The 25372-nt window shown below is 40.9% G+C and overlaps 1 protein-coding gene and 1 non-coding gene across 6 annotated transcripts in view; both read left to right on the forward strand.

Annotated features, from left to right (window-relative positions):
- The window catches only part of LOC148368643 (ETS translocation variant 5-like), a 29153-nt gene extending 5212 nt beyond the window's left edge, over nt 1–23941 (forward strand). Inside the window, exons 1-13 of one of the 5 annotated variants that reach the window (XM_088330626.1) lie at nt 6707–6732; nt 8490–8553; nt 8640–8724; nt 10408–10455; nt 10544–10594; nt 10696–10774; nt 10866–11051; nt 12372–12640; nt 15921–15986; nt 16053–16121; nt 16189–16340; nt 20289–20396; nt 20475–23941. In XM_088330626.1, coding sequence (XP_088186752.1) covers nt 8506–8553; nt 8640–8724; nt 10408–10455; nt 10544–10594; nt 10696–10774; nt 10866–11051; nt 12372–12640; nt 15921–15986; nt 16053–16121; nt 16189–16340; nt 20289–20396; nt 20475–20702 — 1389 coding nt within the window. In that variant the 5' untranslated portion in view covers nt 6707–6732; nt 8490–8505 and the 3' untranslated portion in view covers nt 20703–23941. Of the gene's footprint in view, nt 1–6316; nt 6453–6701; nt 6733–8489; nt 8554–8639; nt 8725–10407; nt 10456–10543; nt 10595–10695; nt 10775–10865; nt 11052–12371; nt 12641–15920; nt 16122–16188; nt 16341–20288; nt 20397–20474 lie in introns of those variants that run through there. The other 4 variants (XM_088330629.1, XM_088330630.1, XM_088330625.1 and 1 more) reach the window with 4 other exon arrangements.
- On the forward strand, nt 244–627 carry LOC148368644 (small Cajal body-specific RNA 2). The gene has a single exon (XR_015850175.1).
- Nucleotides 23942–25372: the final 1431 nt, after the last annotated feature.

Raw genomic sequence — 25372 nt, forward strand, 5'->3', positions numbered from 1 at the left:
GTATAATTTGAATGCACTGTTGACACAACTTTAATGTAATATTTTTCTCCGGTAATGTATGTGCATGTGTCCAATAAAACATTCCAAACAAACTAAAACGTTTTCCCTCTTCACATAAAAACAAAAGGAACAAAAAAAACAGCGGCGACAAAATATGAAAATACAGTATTGATGCGGTTTCTTCGCTAGAGCATCGTTGATTTCCCACAATGCAGCGCGTTCTGAAGATCCCGGAAATGACACTTTAACTACCGGAAACGATGCTCCAGTTCACAGTTTGAATGGCGTGCGAGAGGAAATGCCTGGTGTGTGCGTGTGTCTGAGCGTGATTGAGTGCGAGTTTGTGCGTGAATGCCGATTGCTTGTTATAATTCTCTAAAACCTACACACTGATCTTATTTGATCCGGTTGGAGTTGTGGCCCGACTGCGATCGGAAGTGATATGAAAAACTGCTAGCTTAGCCTGTGCGGGCGATGAGCAACAGGCACGAGTATGTTTTCTAGGGCCTCCACGCGAAAAGCTGTGGTCAGAAATGATGAATTGATCAGATATACTAGTTCGGAGTGCGTTTGCTTGAATTGCAAACCCAACGACGAACAATGAGTAAAGAAGCGATTCTGATCTCACCCCGGCAAAAGCGATTTGATTTAAGTCTACGGTATATGATCAATGAAAAACCTCGCGGGACACCGTCCGTCGAACATAAAATTCACGCACCCGTTTCTTGTTTTTTTATCGAGTTTAAATTGTAATGTTGCCTAATAGTTACCGTGTTTCGGGAGGTAATACAATTTGTTATAGTTTTGGATATTACTATTTTCTAAATCCGTCCTGCATTTTTTTTATATTTTTCTAGAATAAAACTTAAAGGGACAGTGTGTATTTTTTTGTACCTCGTAGTTGTACGGAAAACTCAGTTAAAAACATTGATTTGAATACTAGGCAAAAATATCCAAATTATACCAATGTTGGTTGGATTGTAAGGTATAGGTCGAGAAATTTGTATTACTGAGCTCACTGCCACTTTTGTCTACCGTCTTGTTGCTTGCTGTGGCACTGGTTTTCTTTAGCATTAGACAACAATGCCATCTACTGGTCAAATATTACACACTGGTGCTTAAAAGTGAGCATATACATAATCAGCCGGTGAAACAATTAATTTTTTGATATATATATATATATATATATATATATATATAAATTGGGGGATAAAATTATGTGGAATAGAATTATTCTACATGTCTTCAATGCAATCTTAAACATAATGAGTTATTAAAAATATATCCCCGTACTACCTCACGATCAGATTATTAGTATATAAAAATAGTCATGTTTATTTGTATAGCCCTTTATCACAAGGAATCTCCAAGGGCTGCACAGACCAAAGAACAATGCCATACAAACTAATGCCAGCTGTCGTTAATCACGAGGGAAGTGCACTGGCAAAGCCACCAGAGAGCGGTATCGGCGGCATTTTTAAGACTTGTTGAGAATCACTACAATTTGAATGAAAACTATTTTGAACATGAGCAAACAAAAATGACGCGAAACAAGTCAAAAAAACAATATTCCAACTACTTATATTGATGATTTTATCTTTGCACGTATTACATGTCTTACTTTAAACCCTTATGTGGAGTTGGGGTCTCCATTGACTCGTTTCAAGGTTACAAAATGTAAAAAACTGCTTAGTCTTAGGGGCCATAAATAAAATTACAGTGGGAATATATGGTTATGGATGCATATGTTTGTTAGGTTGTTGTGATGACTTTTATGAGTGATACTCGTTTTTGGTGGTCGGGGCTGAATTAGACCCCCACCAACTGCCATATCGTAATATATCATGAGGATTAAATACAATTAATACCATGCGTCTTTGTTTTGTTCGTTGATTTCGACAACAGACAGAACTTGCGATTCAGATAGCAATCCCAAGTACATTCTTTGAAATTAGAAAACCGAATCCCTCATGATGACTCCACTTGTGACGATTTGAGTCGCATTGAATGAAAAAACCTTAACTTGATGAGTTTTGTCTAGTTTTTTCCCCTTCCCAGGGAAATTCCTAGGGAATCTTGGGGATCTGAGTGGTGAAGTACCCCAGACCGTGAATCCAGCCAGGATCTGATTCACTACAGTACTCTGCATCAAGGTCGCGGTTAATTTCCCCCTATTCCTGGTTGGAGCCTTTGCTCTGAAAATGCTGGTCTACTAGTGATCCCAAGAGCCAAGAAGAAAGCATTCTCCATTCAGGCCCCCGGTGGTGTGGAATGCTCTTCCCCTTGAGATCCAATCTGCAACCTCAGTGGGAATATTTAAATCTAAGCTTAAAACAAACTTCTATTCTATAGCTTATGACTGATCTATATTTTATGTTGACAATGTCTGTGTATTGTTTGTTAATGCTACATCCATTGCAACCTGGTCATCCTTTTTTATTTATTTTATATTCTACTTTGATTAATTTAATTGTTTCTCATCTCATTAGCTACACCGCTTATCCTCAGTAGGGTCGCGGGGGTACTGGAGCCCATCCCAGCAATCATCGGGCAGTGGGCAGGGGACACCCTGAACTGGTTGCCAGCCAATCGCAGGGCAATGCAAAATCCCATTGCAGGCTGGTTATGTGCGGTCCATTCTCAAGGTTTCTTCATTTTCCTTATGTTGAGATTTTTGAGTTTTTCCTTTCCCTCATGTTGGTTTTAGATCAGGGGTTGGTGTAATAATAGTCTGCGGTTTGCAGTAGAGGTCTGTGCAGCCCTTTGAGACTCCTTGTGATCAAGACTATACAAATAAACGTGACATGATTTAATAAAACAATTGAGGATAAAGAGCCATTTGAGCAAAGAGTTCGCTTGTAGTCATAGTGTGAATTTGTCATAAAACCACCAAACACGTTCTAGACGCGACACAAGATAATAAATCCACATTATTTATATAGTGTTTAATATCAACTCACGATTATAAGTCGCAAACTGTCACTTGGTCCTTGACGTACTCTGCTGTCAGTGATTAGCGCCATCTATCGGCGCACAGTATGTACTGCAATTGTGTAAACTGCAAAACATCTTTGTCGCATTAAGACGAATACAAATACAATACAAACCTTATCGATCTTTAATATTTTATAAATGAACACATTGAAATTTAAGGACCTATTAATGAAAAGGGGCCTTTTATTATTTGGTGCCGACTAAGAGCCCTGATGACTAAACTAATATTTCTTCCGTGTTTTATGATCTTGATCATTTCAAATTGTGTACGCCGTAGAGTCATTTTTGTACAGGGAATATATACATATATATATATATATATATATATATATATACAGCGTTGGGTAAAGTTACTTTAACTTGATTACTTTCAATTACTTTTGGATTACTCCAATACCAAACATGCTAATAAAAGACAAAAGAAACTAAATATGAATAAAATGACTACATTTTGTGCAGGCTTGGGGAGTAACGGAACAAAAATGTTGTGGGAAAGCTGTTAGGATTTATTTTCATTTTGTTTCTGTCGCATTTTATGTTAGTTTTGCCGGAGATCAAAGCCAGGAGAGAAAGCTTACCACATGTTGTGAGTCATAATTTTATTCATGTTTATTTTCTTTTGTCTTTTATTAGCATATTTTGTATTGGAGTAATCCAAAAGTAATTGAAAGTAATCCAGTTAAAGTAACCCTACCCAACCCTGTGTGTATGTATATATATATATATATACATATATATATATATATATATATATATATTCCCTGTACAAAAAAAATGAAATTATATATATATATATATATATATATATATATATATATCCCCTATACAAAAAAATAAAATTATATATATATATATATATATATATATATATATATATATATATACAGGGTTGGGTAAAGTTACTTTAACTTGATTACTTTCAATTACTTTTGGATTACTCCAATACCAAACATGATAATAAAAGACAAAAGAAACTAAATATGAATAAAATGACAAAATTTTGTGAAGGCTTGGGGAGTAACGGAATACATGGAACGGCAAAAATGATGTTGGATTTATTTTCATTTTGTTTCTGTCGCATTTTATGTTAGTTTTGCCGGAGATCAAAGCCAGGAGAGAAAGCTTACCACATGTTGTGAGTCATAATTTTATTCATGTTTATTTTCTTTTGTCTTTTATTAGCATATTTTGTATTGGAGTAATTGAAAGTAATCCAGTTAAAGTAACCCTACCCAACCCTGTGTGTATGTGTATATATATATATATATATATATATATATATATATTCCCTGTACAAAAATAAAAAAAAAAAAATATATATATATATATATATATATACAGTACTACCGTTCAAAAAGTTTGGGGTTCGCTTAGAAAATTCCTTTGACGGAAGCAGTTTGAAGGATACATTAAAAAAAAAAATCAAATAAAAATCATTATTTCCAACCTCAATGTTTCGAGTATACGCTCTAGTTCAGGGGTGTCAAACTCATTTTACCTCGGGGGCCACACGATAGAGCAAACATTCTCTTGGGGGCCGGACTAGTATATTAGAGAGAAAGAAAAAGAGAGAAAGAAATAAGACAAAGCGAAGGAGAGAAAAGAGAGAGGGTGGGACAATGAAAGAGAGAAAGGGAAAAAGAGAGAGTGAGAAGAGAGAGGGAGAGAGAATGTGAGAAACAAAAAAGATATAAAGACAAGAGAAGGAGAAAGAAATAGAGAGAAAGAATGACATCCAAAGAGAAATAGAAAGAGAGAAAGAGGGAAGGAGAAAAAAGAGAAGGTGGGAAAGAGAGGGGAGAAGGGGAAAGCAGGAGAGAGCGAAAGAGAGAAAAGGAAAAATGTAAGAGAGAGCAAAAGAAGGTAAAAAGACACAGAGAGAGAAAGAGACAAAGAAAGAGAAAGAGACACAGAAAGTGAAAGAGAGAGAGACACAGAGAGTGAGAGAAAAAGGGAGGAGAAAGAGAGAGAGAAAGAGAGAGAGAGAGAGAGAGAAGAAATACAAGTACACCGTCTTTGTTCGAGGCACCTGGCTTTGGCAACATCAAGTGGACATATTTAGACCTGCAGCTCGTTTTTCTCTTGCGCTTCTCTGAGCGTTGTCTCGCGGGCCGGATTCAATCCCTTAGCGGGCCTGATCTGGCCCCCGGGCCGCATGTTTGACACCCCTGCTCTAGTTATTTTGCAACTCATTTAATTCATAAAAGGGACTTAAAAAACAAAAACTATTGCCTGGTTGACCCCTAATGTCTGTAAACGTTGATTAAGAAAAAGTCTGGGTTTTTTTCTATAGTTTGACTCGTCTCGTCTTTCCCATTTCAGCTCTTATCCTGATCGTCTCGGTCATTGGTAGCAGACGACAACGTCATCGTAGACTGTGATACTATTGTCGCAGCGGGCTAGCAAGTGTTATAATAATAATAATTATAATTTCCTTTGTATTGTCATTCTTTGTAACAATGTACACAGAACGAAATGTCGATACACCTGACCCGTTGTAGCGAGCCGATGCAGCCGCAGCCAACAGAGGGCGCCGCCATTTTACCAATGTTATAAGTCTATCCTCGAGTAAACATGTATTTGGCAAAAAAACGACAATAATGCTCTTTTTTTCTTATTCTACGTAGTCTTGATGTGAGTCAATAGGTGCCACGTTGCACTTTCTAAGTTTTATTTTTTGTTTATTTTGCACCAAATGCATATTGCACAAACCCTTACGATACCAAACTGCATGTAACATCCTATATGCCGACATTTCTTGTGTAAATTTTGTGTAAATTATAACTATAACCTTATCCTCCTTGTTTTATAACATTATATTCTCTGTTCCTTTATCTTCTTGGGTTGGAGGTAGAGCGATCGTCTTAGGATTAAGGGATCCCAGTTCGAATCCCGGCTCGTCCGTGTTACATGTCGAAGTGTCCTTGGGTAAGACACTGAACCCCTAATACCCCCAATAAGCAGGTGAGCGTCTTACATGGCTGCACAGATCACGGCCGCTGTTGGGAAATGTGAAGCACTTTGGGAAGTCATTGACTTGAAAAGCGCTATATAAATGCAGATCATTTCATTTCATTTCATTGGGATATGTGAAGCACACTGTAAAGCGCTTTGGGAAGTCTTGACTTGAAAAGCGCTATATAAATGCTGATCATTTCATTTCATTACGTAAGGAAGAGCCTGGCCCTTTAAGAAAACCTTGGATCCTTGAATGAAGCCAGACCATTCATACAAAAATAGAGAGGCGGGACTTCGATTTGCACTTACAGTTCATTGGTCCCATTTTATTGACACACGCGGTAGCCAATAGGAAACACGTTCTCTGAACGGCAAACGCGAGGGGGGCTCCATTGAGAAAACGCCGTTGACGTGTTTTTATCCGAAGCTCTGCGAGGAATGCGGCCGTAGAAACGATCATCTCATTGAACTTTCTAACAACTTTGCTTCCCGCATGAGAGGTTCGTTACTCGCAATTTCTTCCCTTTACATTTTTGCATTCGTGCTCAGGTCCTTTGTTTAAGCAGATGCGTGAGAAATCGTTCGCCATTTTCTGACTGAGCTACAGCAGAACACCCACCCCCCCTCACTTCTTTTTAAACTACTCGAGTAAATGTGCTTTGCCTCTTCCGTTTTTGCTTTTGGTTTTCTACAGAATGCATTGTATGCATCACATCGTGTGTTTGTGTTAATCTACTATGTAATGGCGAGCTGCACTAGCCCACTCTCCACTCCTGCCAGGTATCAAGTTTCACTTCATTGTGGAAAAACAACAACCCCACCCTCCCTCATCCGGTTGCAAAATTAGGAATGTTATGATTGCATTTTGACTCAATATTCGTGCACGATACAAAATGTTACACGTGTGGGATAAGGTGTCATTTCTAGACCAGGGGTCCCCAACTGAAAGCTGCAATTTGTTACTAATGAGTGCTAAAAGCTACCAGTTTCATGTGCATTTGTAAAATATCAATTTATCCGGTTATCACCAGTAAAAATAATAATAAGTTACTGTTACTAGTTACTTCATTTAAAAATAAATCTCGCTCTCCCCAGATTACTAACACCAAAAACAGTTTGTGTGTAGGTACTCTAAAAGTAACTACGTAGTTACAAATTACCACATTCAAGTCGACCACCTAAAACTGCTTAATCATAGCCACGTATTATAAGAACTATAAGAAAAGGTGTACACCAACCTGTGGAAACGGGGAACCCTTTATATTTCTTGGCTTTTTCCATCTTGAGAGCTTTCGAACGAACACAGGCGAGACATTCCATATCCATTTTGTCTCAGGGGTTTAAACCCCTCGGAAGAGTTCCTCCACCATTGCTGAATTCATTTCACAAATAAATCTCTTCTACTGTAAATTCGGTACTCACATTAGCCCATTGATTTCGTAAAAAATGCCACGCCCCCTACTCATGAAGTGCCTTCCATTTGCTACTGGCGGGACGCAACAAAATATGGGCGGCAGTAGCTCAGGAGGTAGAGCGCTCGTCTTGGGATCAAGGGATCCCAGTTCGAATCCTGGCTTGTCCGCGTTACATGTCGAAGTGTCCTTGGGTAAGACACTGAACCCCTAATACCCCCAATAAGCAGGCTAGCGTCTTACATGGCTGCAATACAAGGCCGCTATTGGGAAATGTGGAGCACATTGTAAAGCGCTATATAAATGCAGATAATTTCATGTGCAAATATATTGATCCTTGATTTTAGTATTTTATGGTTTTAAATATGGCTTAAATGCGAGAATATACGGTAGGGAGAATATAAGTAGGGAGAAATTACTTCCCTCTGTGCTTATTGAGTGGTACTTTGTAGGGCCACATAAACATGCTGACTCCACTGTGATGACGTGATCAAAAGTGTTGCTGACGGACCGAGGGTTAAATAATTCATCCTGAGCGAACTAGGAACAGGAACTGATTAGATGACGTGGAAATTCACGAATTACTTTTAATAAGTAGCGGAGTAACGCACCACGTTGTAATGACCTTTACGTTACAAAATCTTTTGGCGGCAGTAGCTCAGGAGGTAGAGCGCTCGTCTGGGGATCATGAGATCGCAGGTTCGAATCCCAGCTCCTCCGTGTTACATGTCGAAGTGTTCTTGGGTAAGACACTGAACCCCTAATGCCCCCAATTGCAGGTTAGCGCCTTACATGGCTGCACGGCCGCTATTGGGAAATGTGAAGCACATTGTAAAGCGCTTTGGGAAGTCATTGACTTGAAAAGCGCTATATAAATGCAGATTATTTCATTTTAATACTGTGTAACAGTACTCTTTGTAACGCGTTATTACCATCTTGTTACTATGTTATTACCAGTTTAATTATTGGAAGTAGGGTTAAATAGACTCAGACAACCGCTAAAATATTTTTTTAATAGGAAATCACAATGACCTAGCACTGGTGAGCTATTCAGCTTCATGGTACCTGCGGTTCTAGACTGTAAAAAAAAACGCTTTCAAGTTAATCTTTGTGTATTTAATTCAGGGTGAAGACTTTGAATATGGACTGGTATTACGATCAGCAGGTCCCCTTTGCAGTCCCACATGAAGTAAGTTTGGACCACAAGTTACTATTTGTTGTTTTTTTTTTGGTTATAAGCCTGTTGAAGTCTGAGTCTTGTTTTTTTGTGTGCAGACACGTCACCAAGAAGAAAAAGAGACATGCCTTAATGAGAGGAAAAGGAAGTTCATGGATGCCGGCTTGGATCAAGACACCGAAGGTATGATCACAATGCTCACTTCTATATTATATCCACATGATATGAAGAAAGTAAGATCATTTAGGACAGTGGTCCGTCACTTTTTATGTACCGTGGGCCAGTTTAGTTTTTGACTACCGTAAATTCCGGACTATAGAGCGCACCTGATTATAAGCCGCACCCACTACATTTTAAGAGGAAAACCGATTTTGTACTTACACAAGCCGCACCTGTATATAAGCCGCACGCGCCCACATTAAAAAAATGTAACACAAACACAAAATTAACCCAAACCCGACTTTAAGTCCCGCGATTGAAACTAAATGTCCTTCATTAAAGTACACAGTCCAAAAATCACAGCCGGCAAAATGAACGGAAAATGATATCGGTACTTAAGGTTTGATGCAGACCTGCAGAGTCCGGGTTCCGTTGAAAGTAATCCAAGGAAAAAAGTGTATATTTCCAAAGGTAAGGGTGGGAAAAATATATACCCACTAAATATATATCTCCTGACGGACAGACCTTTTCGTTTCATAAATCTAAGACACCACGACGGTCCTCCTTTGAAATCCGGAATTTTCTTTTTGGTGGCGATTGTTTTCGCTTTCAGTTGGATCTGCACAGTCGAAACACCTCGGCCATCTGCTCTGTTTGTTCACCCAGTCTTCTAGAAGGTCTTCCAGTTCGGGCCACCTAGTTTTATCACCTCGGAAAGCTTTTTTCGCCTTTTTAAATTTCTCCAGTTCTTCCCGCTGCAGTTTCCAGCGTCTCACCATCGATTCGTTTATGCCAAGTTTACGTGCAGTAGCTCTGTTTCCTTCTTTATCGGACTGCTCGATTGCTTTTAGCTTGAAAGCTGCGTCATGTGCCTTTCTTTTTGCATTTTGCATGATGAGGGTATGTTTACGCTAATTTAATTTGTGCACAAGCCAAGAAGTTGCAGTCTTCCTCGGCGCATATATTCCACCGATCTAAATCTTACCTTTTGTACTCGAGCGCCGCTGGCGGCCGTTAGAAAAATGACATAAATTGGCCGCATCACTGAATAAGCCGCAGGGTTGAAAGTTTGGGGAAAAAAGTAGTGGCCTATAGTCCCGGCCAGCCTAATATTGGTAGTAGTACAAAAAACAATGATAATACTATTAATAACAAGCCCAAATCCACTGTGGAATCACTCAGACCACTAAGGATCTAGATGACATAGGAAAAGTCATTGGATTTGAGCTCATCATCACACTAGTTTTACTTTGTCATCTGTCATTCGAGTGGCCTAAAGGATAGGATTCGAATAAAATTTAGCATTCTGACTGCCGCAATCCAGATTGGATTCATGCTGAGGTTTTTGAGTTTTCCTTGCCCTCATGTAGGTTTTAGATCAGGGGATGGTGTCATAATAGTCTGTAGTTCGCAATAGTCTGTGCAGCCCTTTGAGACTCCTTGTAATTAAGCGCTATACAAATAAACATGACTTGACTTGACATTGCTGTCAGCTCAGAACACAATACGTTTATCAATGACACTAGAGACAATTCAATTCAAAATCCACAAAGCAGTTAACCTGCGATAACCAAAGTGCGAAGTAGCGAGGGGTTTCCATACTCTGAAAATATGTTTTTTTTCTTCTCCTGTGCGGCCCAGTACCGGTTCGCGGCTCGGTGATTGCCAACCACTGATTTAGTATGTTCTTTTATTTCTGGTGTATAGAACTTTTTCAAGATCTGAGTCAGCTTCAGGAAATCTGGATAACTGAAGGTAAAGCACAAAGTACAATAGAATATTAATGCACTTGACGTCATTGTATTTAACATCAGACCTTTTACTACCTTTCCATCCACCATAGCTCAGGCTCCTGATGATGAACAGTTCGTCCCAGATTTTCACTGTAACCACTGTGAGTAGTTGAGTAGTTGTTTTGAGGATTCGGTCCTATCATTGTAGAAAAACATCTGACAATGAAGCTGTTGATTTGTGACGTTTGCATCATGATTTCAGCGACGCTTCAGACGCCACCGATCGGCAATGTGAAACGAGAGCCCAGCCCATCCACCGACAAGTGCCTTTGGAGCAGCAGGTAAGAATGGTCCAAAAGGAAGAGGGCACGGTTTCAAGAGGTGGTTGAATTTTCTCATGTCTTTTTTTTCCGTTTGCGGTTCTTGTCACAGGGAATCAGTTGAGTTGGCACGCACCAACGGGCTTGCAGCTGCCGGGTTGCAGCAGCAGCGACTCGCGAACTGTTCCACGAGACAAGTGTCCAGCTGCCCTACCCATCACATCCACCAAAAACATCCATTTGCAGTGTCCAGGATTCCCGATGACCACCTTGCCGCGGCTTACCATTCTGAGCAGAGGTGAGCAACAATTACAAAAGTATTTATGAAATAATCAAAGTACTGCATTTTCCGGACTATGAGTTGCTCCGGATAATAAATCGGACCAGACCAAAAATGTCGCCTTGGAATATAAGTCGCATTTTGGGGGGAAAATGTATTTGATATAACCCAACACCAAAAACATGCATGGCATCTTGAAAGGCTATTTGAAATCTAAATAAAATTCACTATGCATTGTTTGTGGAAGTGCTCATGGATGCTAACGCCGTAACGTATCTAGCGATTTGATTTTTTTGTTTATTGTGTTAATGTGTTAACGTTTTCACACATGAGGTTTAGTGTGAAAATAAAATGACATATCCATCCATCCATTATCTGCACCGCTTATCCTCAGTAGGGTCGCGGGGGTGCTGGAGCCCATCCCAGCTGTCTTTGGGCAGTGGGCAGGGGACACCCTGAACTGGTTGCCAGAGAGTCGCAGGGCACACAGAGACAGACAACTCACTCACTCATTCACACCTAGGGACAATTTGGACCGGCCAATTAACCTGAAACGCATGTTTTATGAATGTGGGAGGAAACCCACGCAAGCACAGGGAGAACAATGCAAACTCCACACAGGAAGGTTCGATCTCGTGACCTCTGAACTGTGCCGCACACGCGCTAACCACTGCACTGCCGTGCTGCCCTAAAATGATATAATTAATTTAATTTAATAATTTCACACATATGTCACACCGGAGTATAAGTCACACCTCTGGCTAAACTATGAAAAAAAACTGCAACTTATAGTCTAAATGAAATGATCTGCATTTTATATAGCGCTTTTCAAGTCAAGACTTCCCAAAGCGCTTTACAGTGTGCTTCACATTTCCCAATAGCGGCCTTGTATTGCAGCCATGTAAGACGCTAACCTGCTTATTGGGGGTATTAGGGGTTCAGTGTCTTACCCAAGGACACTTTGACATGTAACACGGACAAGCCGGGATTCGAACTGAGATCCCTTGATCCCGAGACGAGAGCTCTACCTCCTGGGCTACTGCCGCCCCACATAGGAAAAGACATTCGAAATAAGATCATCACACTATTTTTACCTTGTCATCTAAAATTTGAGTGGCCTAGCCTAATAATAATAATACTACTGCTAATAATAATGATAAAAAATACGGTAATCATTTTGAGCAAAATTATCGATCACCTGCTGGGTCAGATCCCCTATGGCCTGCCCCCTGTAAGCCACCCATAGCAAGGGAGTTGGCTATAACCGTCTACAACTGTGGGACTGTCCATATTTGTATTTCTTTTCTCCCGGCCAAGCTCATCCAAATCTCTTTTCAGGTATCAACGGCAGATGTCAGAACCATGTTTGTCTTTTCCACCGGCAAAGAAATGCGCAAACTTGTCCTACAATTCGTCGGGCAACCCTGTCCGGCAGTTGTATCAGCGACACCTGTCAGAACCTCCGGTTCCGCTGGCTGGCCGAGGCCTTTGCAAACAGGAGGTGGTGGATCCGCGTTACCCGGAGGCAAGGGCCTGCAGTTCAAGCATGGCGGCTTTCGGCCACATCACCATCAAACAAGAGCCGAGGGACCCCGGCTTTGACACAGGTGTGTAATTAACTGAATAGCTGGAGAATTTCAAACAACCAATGTACTGTATACAATGAAAAACAGCAAAAAAACATTGCAGAAGTGAGTAAATGCGAATACAGTGGAACCTCTGTTTTCGAACGCCTCTCAGTTCGGACAAATCGGTGTTCGACCAAAAATTTCGAGAAATTCTTGATTCGCTGTTTGGATCTAAAAATCGGAGTTCGAACGCCGGTACGCTAGGGTGCGATGCTGAGCGGCGTACGGGTGTTTTAGCCCCTAATTATGCCTACGAAGAAGGTCGGTGCAAGCAGGACATGTGAAAAAAGACAAGTTGTTCGTCCAACTATTGCCTTTAAGAAAGACATAATAGCTAAATATGAAAGAGGTGTACGAATTTCCGATCTTGCTAGTGAATACAGCATGGCTAAATCTACTATCAGTACGATAGTAAAGAATAAGGAGGCTGTGAAACCGAGTGATGCGGCTAAGGAAGTTATAAGCTATAAGCAAGCAACTGCCGCAAGTTTTGGAAGAGGTTGAAAAACTTTTGATGATTTTTCTCTCTGTCCACCACAAAGGTAAGAAATCCTATTCATAATCCTTTTTTTAAATTTTTACACGTTCATGTTAGCGTAATCTTTCGTACGAAAGATTACGCTAACGCGAACGTACGATTAGCCTGGGTTAGCTTCATGTTTACGTTCGTGGTAAACATTCAGGGTGTTGGAACGGATTAAAACGATTATACATTACTTTTAATGGGAAAAACGATTTCGGTGATTGAACAAATCGTTTTGCGAACAGGGTTCTGGAATTGATTATGGTCGAGAACCGAGGTTCCACTGTATATATTTGACCAAAATAAATTGTATTCAATGTTCGGGTAATTGATTTTGCCTTGGCTAAGTCTTTCTATACTATTTTTGGCCATATTTCCCTGCTCGATTCCAACACAGTAATCTATTGTTTTTTCTTGGGGGTTACGTCCCCCAAAAAATCCCGCGCTAGTCAAAACCCTGAAGTAAACATATTTATCAGATATCAGTTACTTATATACGTCTGTAACCAAAAAAACAACTAAAGAGCTAACTAGAAAAACAAGAAATTGCAGTTGATTGTATGGTCTTTATTGTTTTTTTATTATACAATTGTACGCCAAAATTGGAGAACTTCCCCCTTCAGTGTAAGAAAGCGTGCGGGTGGTTCGCTGAACACTAGCATCGGGGATCCTCATGTTGAGCCAGGTTTTTGTTCAAATACAACCATCACGAATGTAGCGGTTTCCCACGAGTTCTAGCTGCAGGTTTCATGGGTAATGGATCTAGCGTTGGTGAGACACAGGCTCAGCGGGCCGGGCTTGTCAGAGTTGTTGCGTAGGTGAAGCAGTAGGCCACACTATTGCTTTCTTTCCCTAGTCGACTTCAGTCACTTTCCTGACCCGATAACAATCCACGAAGCACCCAATGGTGATCAGCAATTCTTTGTGCTCTCCCGACATTCCCTAGATTCCGAGTTTATTGACAAATTTCTTTTTAATGTAACAAGGTGTTAAAATACTAGTTGTTGCTGTGCTTCCAGGATGCCGGTCCATCACAGTCGCACACACGACAGACACGCCCATCCGATACACACGCACACAGAGCCCATGGCGACCTACCCTATGGCATTTGCTGTATGTTGTATTGTGCAGAACACAATGCACGAAGATAATCCACAGAGTAGCGATACTGCAAAGAGTAAACTGCGATACAGCAAGGGATTACCTTATACAATCCAAAACACAGGGTTCCCGCGGATCCTTGAAAAGTCTTAAAAGGCATTGAATTCATTATTCTAAAAATAAGGCCTTAATTGACATTGAAACTTCTGAAATCCAGTTTTTGAAAGTCTTAAAAATGGGAACACATCAACTCTTATCAAGATTTATATTTGTATGAACTAAAATGATTTAATTACATTTACAGTATTAATTGTCTTTTTTAATAATTCACCGGTTTACCTTGATGGCAACATTGCGTGACTACAATATTGGAAGTATCAAAACGGTGATGTGGTTTCAGTCGGGCATTTTAGAGCAGATGCATGTCTACCCATAACACAAATAGAAACATGGAAAATACATTTACTTTGGACCATGTGAAATTGTGAATTTAATGAGAATTCTGTCAGATGAACCTTTTTTGCCATGGCTAAAACCTGTGCCAGGTAATAGAATAGAATAGAATATACCTTTATTGTCATTGTTACAAAATGGGTTGAACATATTGTGACAACGAAATTGGACGTGGCACTCCAGTTCACATTTTACAGTGAGGATAGAAGAGAACAAAGAAGATTTTTGTATTGTCCTTGTTGCAGGCTTTTTCCCTATAGGGGGTGAGGGACAGACAGAGATGGTCTGATCCAGCTCGGTGGGGGGAGGGGAAGCTGTACGCATGTTTGATGTTACTGTACACACGGTCCAGTGTTTTTTCCCCCCTGGTTGCACAGTCCATATATTGAATGAATTTTGGAAGTACAGTCCTTAAGCATGCCTGATTAAAGTAGCCGGCGACGATAAAAGCTAAGTCGGGGTGTGCAAGCTGCTGTTTATTGATAGCAGCGAGCAGGGCATTTAGCGCTATGCTAAAATTAGCATCCGGTGGAACGTAAACGGCAATCACAATGACCATTGTTACTGTACAGTGACTTGTTTACCTGACTGTCCATTTTGCACATCTGGTTAGCTGCTACTCTTGCACTCTTTGCACTACTCTATAATACTATACATAGCCATAATTATTTAGTATATTATTAGTACTTCAATACTCCAACTCAATACAACATTTTATTTATATCTGTACATTCAAGGAAACTGCGGGTCAGATGTATCGACATTTCGTTCTGTATACACGTGTACTAGAATGACAATAAAGTATATCTTAATCTGAATCATAGTTAGCTCTCTCGGTAGTTAGAAGGGTCTACCCGATACTGCTAGAAACTGTGTATCGGGTGAGCAGTGTGTGTCAATGATTCTGCTGTTCTTGCAGCGCATAGTCCCCCACCCCTGTTTTTACCTTTTTTTTAATGTCTATGATGTATTGTGTACAATATATATTTGTGTTTTTCTAGGCCTTAACTTGCCTTAATGTGTATGAACCCTGGAAATAGCAAAGAACATTGTAGAGTTGACTTGATGCAAACATATATTTAAACCAAAAGCCCCTTTGTACAATGTTCAGTTCATTTATTTTGCCTTAATTATGTTATTGTATAGCTATTTTATATTTGGCCCTATTCTTTCTCTTTATAGAGGTTCCAAGCTGTCAATCATTATCCTTTGACAACACGTCAGCCTTCCACTCGAACGGCGACGTAGGTGAGTGCGAGTCTGTCAGTCATGCTTCAGTGAGAACTGGTAGTTCATCTTATCCTCTGCCAGCAGGTTTTGCTCGTGAAGCAGAAGCTCGCTTTTACTATGATGATACCTGTGTTGTGCCTGACAGAGCAGAGGGTAAGAGTAAGGATTCGACCCCCAAAACCAGAGACTTTTACTCAACTGTTCTTTCCCTTTGGTGCAGGAAAGACGAGGCAAGATGGTTTGCCTTATCTGCGGCGTGGCTCCCTTCAACTTTGGCAGTTCCTGCTCACCCTGCTGGACGACCCAGCCAACGCGCATCTGATTGTGTGGACGGGCCATAATATGGAGTTCAAACTCATAGACTGTGAAGAGGTTAGTGAGTCCATGTAGCACTGACCCTTAACCAGTGTCTAGCACAGGGGTGTCAAAGTCAAATGGACGGAGGGCCAAATAAAACATTTGGCTACAAGCTGAGGGCCGGACTGTCCAATCTTTACTGAAACCAAGATTTAACCTACTGAAAACACAACAAATATATTACAATATGATTGTATAAATAAAGCAATATTTTCTTATGACTCTGTCAGTCATTTTTAATTTCAGCAGGCACAAAATACAAATGTCCTTTATATAAAAAACTCATAACATATCTCATAACCATTTTCTATCATTCAATCATTTGAAATTATTAAAAAGAAGAAAGAAATATTGCCTCGAAATACAATAAAATAAAGTGCAAAAATCTCTTGTTACTTAAAACCAATAGCAATCAACACACTGGACCTCATCTGTCCTGCTCAAATGTACATTGACTTTCCTTTCTGTGCTTTCTCTGGGTTAGTGTGAAAAAAAGGAATTACTGATTAACAAATAATAACAATCAAAAGTCATTTTCTCTGCTAAATAGGAGACAATTTTATCAAAAGACTGTTGTCCACATCAAGATCTATTTTTAATGAAAAGCCGAAAAACAAGAAACACTCCCAGGACAGAGTCGGCAAACAAAAACAACATAGTCAACATAGACAATAAAGCTTTAAAATTCCCGAGGGGAACAACAAAAAACAAGACCTTCTTTATGTGCATATTTAACTTTTAAACTTGAACGGAGTAAAAACTTCAAATGTGTAATTGCACAGGAAACATTACTGTATTATTACTGTATTTACATACATTTATATACAGTACTGTATTACTACAACTCTACATTACTTGTTTGAGGCTGACGCTGATACTTTTCCAGCTACCTCCGTGAACATGTACTCCAACTCCCACCTTGTTTGAAAGCCCCGGTTTTCAGTGTCCACCTTCCGTTTAGCCATTGTTGATGGGTAATGTGGGCTAATTTTTGCTGTTATGCTAATGACTGCTGCTGATCGACTGCTGAATAAATCAAACCGCCTCCCGCTTTGCTCCCGCTCGGCGCGTCCCCGTTGCATTGTGGGAAATGTAGTATTCATGCGTAGTGCGGGCTGCTGGCTTGCAGCGGCCTGCGGGCCGGATCTAATAATATATTGATATCGTCACGCGGGCCAGGTAAAACCCTCTCGCGGGCCTAATGTGGCCCGCGGGCCTTGACTCTGACATATGTGGTCTAGCATGTTACTGAAAATCACTACTTGGTTACAAATTACCGTACATACTCGCTGATAAGAATCACATATAATCTGCACCATCAAAGTGCCTTAAAATAACTACATACTAGACATAAGATCTTAGGCCCGGGCCCGAACCTGGCCCGAAATCTTGGTCAGGTTGTGTTCTGCTACTGCAACACCATAAATTTACATGAACACATGGGAAAAAAAAGCTCACCGCACAGAGAGCAAAGAGCTGCAATCAAAAATGTAAACTTGTTACAAGAGCCTGAAAATCCATTGTCACAATGGGAACAGAACCGAAAAGGCTTCTTACTGACTTTATTCTCAAAGTATTGCGGAATGGAAGATAATTTAGTTGTTATGTTGATATTGTTATACAGTAATTGTAGTTTTGTTACATTGTCTTTTTGGTTTGAGTCTCTTGGCTTTTCTTCTAAAACTGATCCAACAGAATTATGTGTTGTATAAGAACCAAATTTTATTAACGCGTAAGATAAAAGTGATTGCGTTCCAGGAATGTGTTTCTTTAAAACACATTCTTTCCTACACTCCTTTTAACAATTATAAGATCAAATCCTTGAAAATGCTTGAATCTCAATGTTGCTTCTTCAAGGATTAATTTTCGGGTGAAGTGCTTGTCAATGCTTGAGATTGTTGCCATGTTTCTCAACAAGTATGCTTAAAAATGATGCTGGCACTGCTCTCTAGTGGCTTGGCTTTACAATTGCATTTATTCTTCCTTTTTGATTAACGGCAGCTTGTATTAGTTTGTATGAAGCGCCATAGCCCTCTACGAGTTGCGCCCAAGAGAACGGGTGCATGCTACACCTAAAGAGGGCACTATAAAATGTGTATTAGTGCAAGCATTACATATTAATTTTGGCCATTTATTATGAGCCATGCAAAAAGTAACTCCCTGCAACTTAAAATGTAAGCTATTACCCTCATTTTACGCAACACCTATATAGGGAGAGATTTGTCTCGAAAGTATTTACACAGGTATTGTCCGGATCCACAAAAATCTATATTTCTATTTACCGAAGCCATATCCCCCTAGTGGTAGGTGGCTAAGAACACATTCACCAAACACTCATTCCCCTTTGCTCCTCCAAACATTGACTGACATCGAACATTAAGCCCACAACACAACAAAGGGTAAGTTGCTGTGCCATGCAAGCCTTCATTAGCGGAGAGGTCCGACAGCATACACTGGTTTACCTCCTCCGCATCATATGCGTCGATATCAGACATTGTTAACAATCCTTCGCCATTCACATCTATCCCTAGCATACACTCTTCCATCCGTTAAATTAACCAACCTCACGATCCAGAGCACGTTACAACCGTATTTGAGCCTTCCTCTTATTCCATATCTCACCACTTCTTCACTACTTGCAGTGGAACCTCGGTTCTCGACCATAATCCGTTCCAGAACCCTGTTCGAAAACCGATTTGTTCCATCACCGAAATAATTTTTCCCATTAAAAATAATGTAAATCGTTTTAATTCGTTCCAACACCCTGAATGTTTACCTTGAATGTTTAACGTAAACATAGAGCTAACCCAGGCTAATCGTACGTTCGCGTTATCGTAATCTTCCGTACGAAAGATTACGCGAACATGAACGTGTAAAAATAAGAAAATCAGGTCGTTTACAAGTCATTTAGCACCCGGGTCTCCACAACAAGTGGTGAGCGGTTCATTGGAAAGGGGGCTCCGTTCCAACACCCTGAATTATGGGCTCCGTTCCAACACCCTGAATGTTTACCTTGAATGTTTAACGTAAACATGAAGCTAACCCAGGCTAATCGTACATTCGCGTTATCGTAATCTTCCGTACGAAAGATTACGCTAACATGAACGTGTAAAAATAAAAAAAAAGGTTAAAGAAAAGAATTATGAATAGGATTTCCTACCTTTGTGGTGGTCAGCAGAAGGCACAGGTGGACGGTGGGGTATTCCCTAGCAAGATCAGACACTCGCACACGATAACGGTTGGTCACGAAAAGAGCGATCTACACCCGTACGCCGCTCAGCATCGCACCCTGGCGTACGCACTCACGCATTACCGGCGTTCGAATTCCGATTTTTTTTGACCGAACAGCGAAGCAAGAATTTCTCGAAATTTTTGGCCGGACTCCGATTTGTTCGAACTGAGAGGCGTTCGAAAAACGAGGTTCCACTGTACTCTATAAGTCAAACGGCCTTATTTCATTCTTTCCATTTGTCCAAACCATCTCAGAACAATTTCATCCACCCTACCGGCAAGCTCTCTCACCACACCAGTCCTTCTCCTTACTTCTTCATTCCTTAACCTATCCAGTTGTGTCAATCCACACTTACTACGCAAACATCTCATTTCAAAGACATTTAATCTGTTACGCTCATTTACTCTCAAACCTACATCACTGTTGGTACCACCATACAATCCTCGCTTTGCATCCATTCTCTATATATTAACAATCCGTTCAGCACACCCTTTGCCTTGCAACCTTCACCCACCCTTTTCTACAGACCACAACCTGCTGACACACATGAACCCAAATACTTGAAACCCTCTACCTCTTGCAACTTGACACCATTCCACATACACCAGATCCACAAATATATTTTCGATTTACTCCAGATCTAAGAATCTTAATGTCCCGCTAAACGTTAATTTGACCATGAAAAAGGTGTACGAACCCTGAACTCTACACGCGGTCATCTCCCAATCCAGGTGGCTCGGCTGTGGGGCATCCAGAAGAACCGACCAGCCATGAACTACGACAAGTTGAGTCGCTCGCTGAGGTACTACTACGAGAAGGGCATCATGCAGAAGGTAAAGGTACAATCCGACGTCGCACCGACACTGACCTCATCGCCGAGCGCTCCACGTTTCTTCTCCGATCTGCTCCTCTCGCAGGTTGCCGGAGAGAGATACGTCTACAAGTTTGTGTGCGACCCCAAGGCTCTCTTCTCGTTCGCCTTCCCAGAAAAACTCAGGCGCAGTTTGAAATCCGAGCCCGATACCCTCTCGCTGGAGGAGGAGGGTCGGACTCTGCCTCCTCATGAGGAAGAGAGTCCTTACTCTGTGGACCGAGGCGAGCATTGCGTTCAGGAACTGGTATTCCCCGAAAGCTGCCTTTTCTAGGCCTGTTACAGGATTTTGGACATTACGCATTTAAAGAACACCTCTGAACAACAACCAATTTCTTGAGATATTTCAGGCCTCCTTGTATTTTTCTATATTTGTATCCTGAAATGTTGCTACTGTTTAAAAGCGTATATATTTGCCATAATATGTGTTCGCCTTTGTTTTTCCCCCGCCAAAAAGCAAGCGTCGGATCCAACTCAAAATATTTTCAGTAGGGTTATTTTGTTTTCATGTCCACGTTTGCTCGGTCGTAAACCTGTAGATTGAGACCGATAATGTTCGGTTTGAATATGCATATCAATAAGTGCTAATAAATCCAAATATAAAGTGTCTTTGGGCAAGACACTGAAACCCTAGTGTCCCAGATAAGCAGGTAGGCGACCCGCCTGGCTGACTTCGCTATAGGTGTGTGTGGGTATGTGTAAAGTGCATTGTAGAGCGCTTTGGGAGGTCTTCAGTGACTGGTCGAAGTGCGTTATAAATCCAGTCTATCATTTTTACCATGAATAAATCTATCTGTATAGATATAAAATATATATTAACTATGCATTCATTAAAAAATGTCAATTAAGTACCAGTATATAACTAATGAAAATAATACACATTAATATGATTAGCTTTTAGCATTACAATAGTATACCAAGTGATACAAACAAAAGAAATGCAACAGGTAAACAACAACAGCTTTAATAACACTGCATTGCTGAGGCCACTACTAAATTTGCACAATCTGTATAATCCATCTATCCATTATCTGCCTCAGTAGGGTCGCGGGGGTGCTGGAGACCATCTCGGACACCTTAAACTGGTTGCCAGCCAGTGGCAGGGCACACAGAGACATACTACTATTCACACGCTCATTCGGGCTGGGCAATTAACCAAAAGTGAATGTTTTGGGAATGTGGAAGGAAACCAACACAGGCACGGGGAGAACATGCAAACTCCACACGGGGAGGATGTGGTGTCTGGACTTGAACTCTGAATCTCTACACCGTGGGGCTGGGCACTAACCACCCAGCCGCTGTGCTGCTTAATTGGTATAATACACTATGAAACTATTAATTTGTTTCAATAGAGGTTTTTTGGACCATATTTTTGACACTTTAACACTAGTAAAAGCCGAAGTCTGTACCCAAACCCAATACTCTCCCTTAAAACTATGTTTTAAGACGGGCGGCACAGCGGCTTAGTGATTAGCGCGTCAACCCCACAGTTCAGAGGTTCAAATCCAGTTAGCGGCCTCTCTGCGCGGAGTTTGCATGTTCTCCCCGTGCTTGCGTGGGTTTCATCCGGACACTCCCGTTTCCTCCCACATTCCAAAAACATGCATGTCAGGTTAGTTGGCCGGTCCAAACTGTCCCTAAGTGTGAATGAGCGAGTGAGTTGTCTGTCTCTGTGTGCCCTGCGATTGGCTGGCAACCAGTTCAGGGTGTCCCCCTAGCCACTGCCCGAAGATAGCTGGGGTGGGCTCCAGCACCCCTGCGACCCTACTGAGGATAAGCAGTGCTGATAATGGATGGATGTTTAAAGCTTCCCTGCTACTCTAACCCTGGCATTAGTATTAATGTTGGGATTGTGTAAAAGAAATATAAGTGTGAAAATCCATCTGTTTCATCCTGTGGCGGGCTGTGCATTTCAAACCTAGGCCTTAAATTCAACCGTCCATAACTACTATAGGGCGGCACAACAGCTGAGTGGTTAGCGGGTCCGCGCCACAGTTCTGGGTTCATGGGTTCAAATACAGCTACCAGGCTCCCTGTGCGGAGTTTGCATGTTCTCCCTGTGCTTGTGTGGGTTTCCTGCAGGAACTCCGGTTTGTTTACCACATTCCATAAACATGCATGGCCGGTCCTAGTTGTCCCTAGTTATGGATGAGTGTCTTTTCTGACTCTGCGTGCCCTGCGACTGACTGGCAACCAGTTCAGGGTGTCTATTTGGGAATATAGCCACATTTTACTCACCATAAATCTGTTTTTTGTGCAAAAAATCCATCTTTTCCTCAAGAAGATTTTAACTACTCTGTCATACAGATTAGCCTTGTATTTCAGTTCTACCGTCATTGAAGCTAACGCTTAAAGTCAAGATTGTGCAACTGCATTTCTTGCAAGTTTTCATTCGATTTAGGGATGAAATAGTCCCTTCAACACAAGCAACGGACACTTCCTAGACAATCATAGTATGTAAAACCGCTGACATTTCAGTACGCCTTCAAGAAGGCCCTGCTCCGCCAGCTTGAAATGTCATTGGCTAAACCAACAGCTTTATCAACGCTGATGTCATGCCTCAGGGCTTGTAGGACAGATTCTGAAGGCCTCCAGACCTTGTGACCCTGGCAATGAGTAATGTCTGAAATGTGATCAAATGCTTAAATATGAAAGAACACATCTGAGAGCAGCACAAGCAGGAACAGGGCAATGAAAATAATCTGACTATTTGGAATAACAAGTATTCATGGACAAAATAGAATTAACAAGGGGGGATGCCACATGGGCGGTCCCTTCTCAAGGTTTTCTTCATTTTCCTCATGTTGAGGTTTTTGAGTTTTTCCTTGCCCTCGTGTTGGTTCCAGATCAGGGGATGGTGTAATAATAGTCTGGAAAAAATAGTCTGTGTTATAACCTGTGAAGCCCTTTGAGACTCTTTGTGATTAAGGGCTATACAAATAAATAAATTAATAAATGAGACATGATTCAGATATTTCTTGTCCAGCAGAGAAGGCCTTGCAGGCCCTGACACTCCACTTGTTTTATCTATCTCAGGGAGTGGCCATTCTGACTTCTTGCAGCGTAAACTCGCAGTTCATTTCAATGCACAGCAATACATAGAACGGTGATCACCTGACATGGAAAACGCGTTTCATATTGCTTCGTCACTATTATCTCATTAACGCAACACAAGCACAAAATCTTGTGTTTAGATGAGGAAAGAATGAAAAGAAAACATGTTTATTGGAAAATATTTGGATAGACTTTTCATCATAATGCTTGTTAAAAACATTCAAAAATGATTGCCATTTTCTCATAATTGTCTGGGATTTAAATGTCTAATATATTCTGACATTTACAGCAAGGGAAAAGTGAATTAATGTGTATTCTGTATATTTGCACACCATAATGGAATCGCTAATCTTTCAGTGGCAGTGAAATCTCATTTTTCTGTTGTGAGGTTTTGCACTTTGTATATGTGCCTTCCCTTAATCTCGCTTAAATCATTAAAACGTTTTTTCACAACACCAAGTATCTTTTTTATTTGTTTGAGTTGAAATCGTCAGTGAATTCCCAAGTGGTCTCATTTACGCAGATACTTAGAGCAAGGGTGTCAAAACAACGCTGAGAGAAGTGCGAGAGAAAAATGAGCTGCAGTTTTAAATATGTCCACTGGATGTTGCCATAGCCATGCACTAGTCCCAAAGCCAACTGTAGCTGTATTTTTCTCTTTTTTTTACTCTGTCTCTCTCATTCTATTGCTTTTTCTGTCTTTCTCTCTTCCCTCCTATTTGTCCTGTGCTTCTCTCTTTTTTTCTCTCGATCTCCTTTTCTCCCTTTGTGTCTCTTCTCTTTCTATTTCTCTGGCTCCCTTTCTCTTCTTTCCCCCCTTTTTCCGTATTTTTCTTCTTCTTACTGTGCGCCTCACTGTGTGTCTATCTTTTCTCTTCTCTTTCACTCACTTTCATTTTTTCTCTTTCTTTGTCTCTCTTTCATTCTCGCTTTCTCTTATTTTCTCACTCTTTTCCCTTTCTCTCTCTAACATTTTCTCACTTTTCCCCTTCTCTCTCTTTGTTTCTCTTTTTCTCTCCCTCTTTGTCTTTAATCCACTAGTCCAGCCCCCGCGACTTTTTTTTACCATGTGTCCCCCAAGCTAAAATTTGTTTGACACCCCTGACTTAGAGCAACTTTTCATTTATTTATGCAGATATGTACAGCAGTAAAAACTGTAAATCTGAAGTAAATATTATTTGCTTTTCTATCCAGCTTTTTTCTTTGTGTAGTCTCTGATGATGTTTTTGGCCTTGACCAGGAACCGGGAGTTATAGATGGTGGACAGGAGTGGCAAAAGGGCGGCCGATGATCGTCCATGTTGTGTTGGTCACCTTCTGCAGTCTCTTTCTGTCCGCTTATGTACAGCTTGGGTGCCACACAGACACAGCGTAGGTCAGCCGGCAAGTCACTAGCAGGTTGATGTTGAGGTGCTAGTCTATGACGGCCACGACGCAGCTTCCCATCTCTGCCAGCTGGTCCATGCAGGCGTTCAAATGCTTCAGGTCAAACGCTGGTCCGCTGACTCATCTCAAATCGTCCTCCTTTGTATCACCACCAGGCAGGCAGTCAGAAAAAGACAGGACAATACATAATATGAGTGCAGGAACATAGGGGGAAATCAAATCAGAGAGATAAGAGGGTGCATGTCCATGCAAACATTTATATGTTAGTAAGAGAACCTTAAAGTCACATCTTAAGTGGACTGGGAGCCAGTGCAAGTTGGCCAATACAGGAGTAATGTGCTCAAACCTTTTGGTCTTGGTCAAAAGTCTAGCTGCTGTATTCTGAACCAGCTGCAAACTTTTGATGCTAGACATCGGCACTCTTAGGAAGTGCAACCTCTGCTGCGCCTTTTTGATCAGTACAGAGGTGTTGGCTGTCCAGGAGAGGTCGGCCTGGGATGTGAAC

The sequence above is a fragment of the Urocampus carinirostris genome, chromosome 3, assembly GCF_059441175.1.
Source record: "Urocampus carinirostris isolate Australia breed hairy pipefish chromosome 3, RoL_Ucar_1.0, whole genome shotgun sequence".
NCBI classification, from domain to species: Eukaryota; Metazoa; Chordata; class Actinopteri; order Syngnathiformes; family Syngnathidae; genus Urocampus; species Urocampus carinirostris.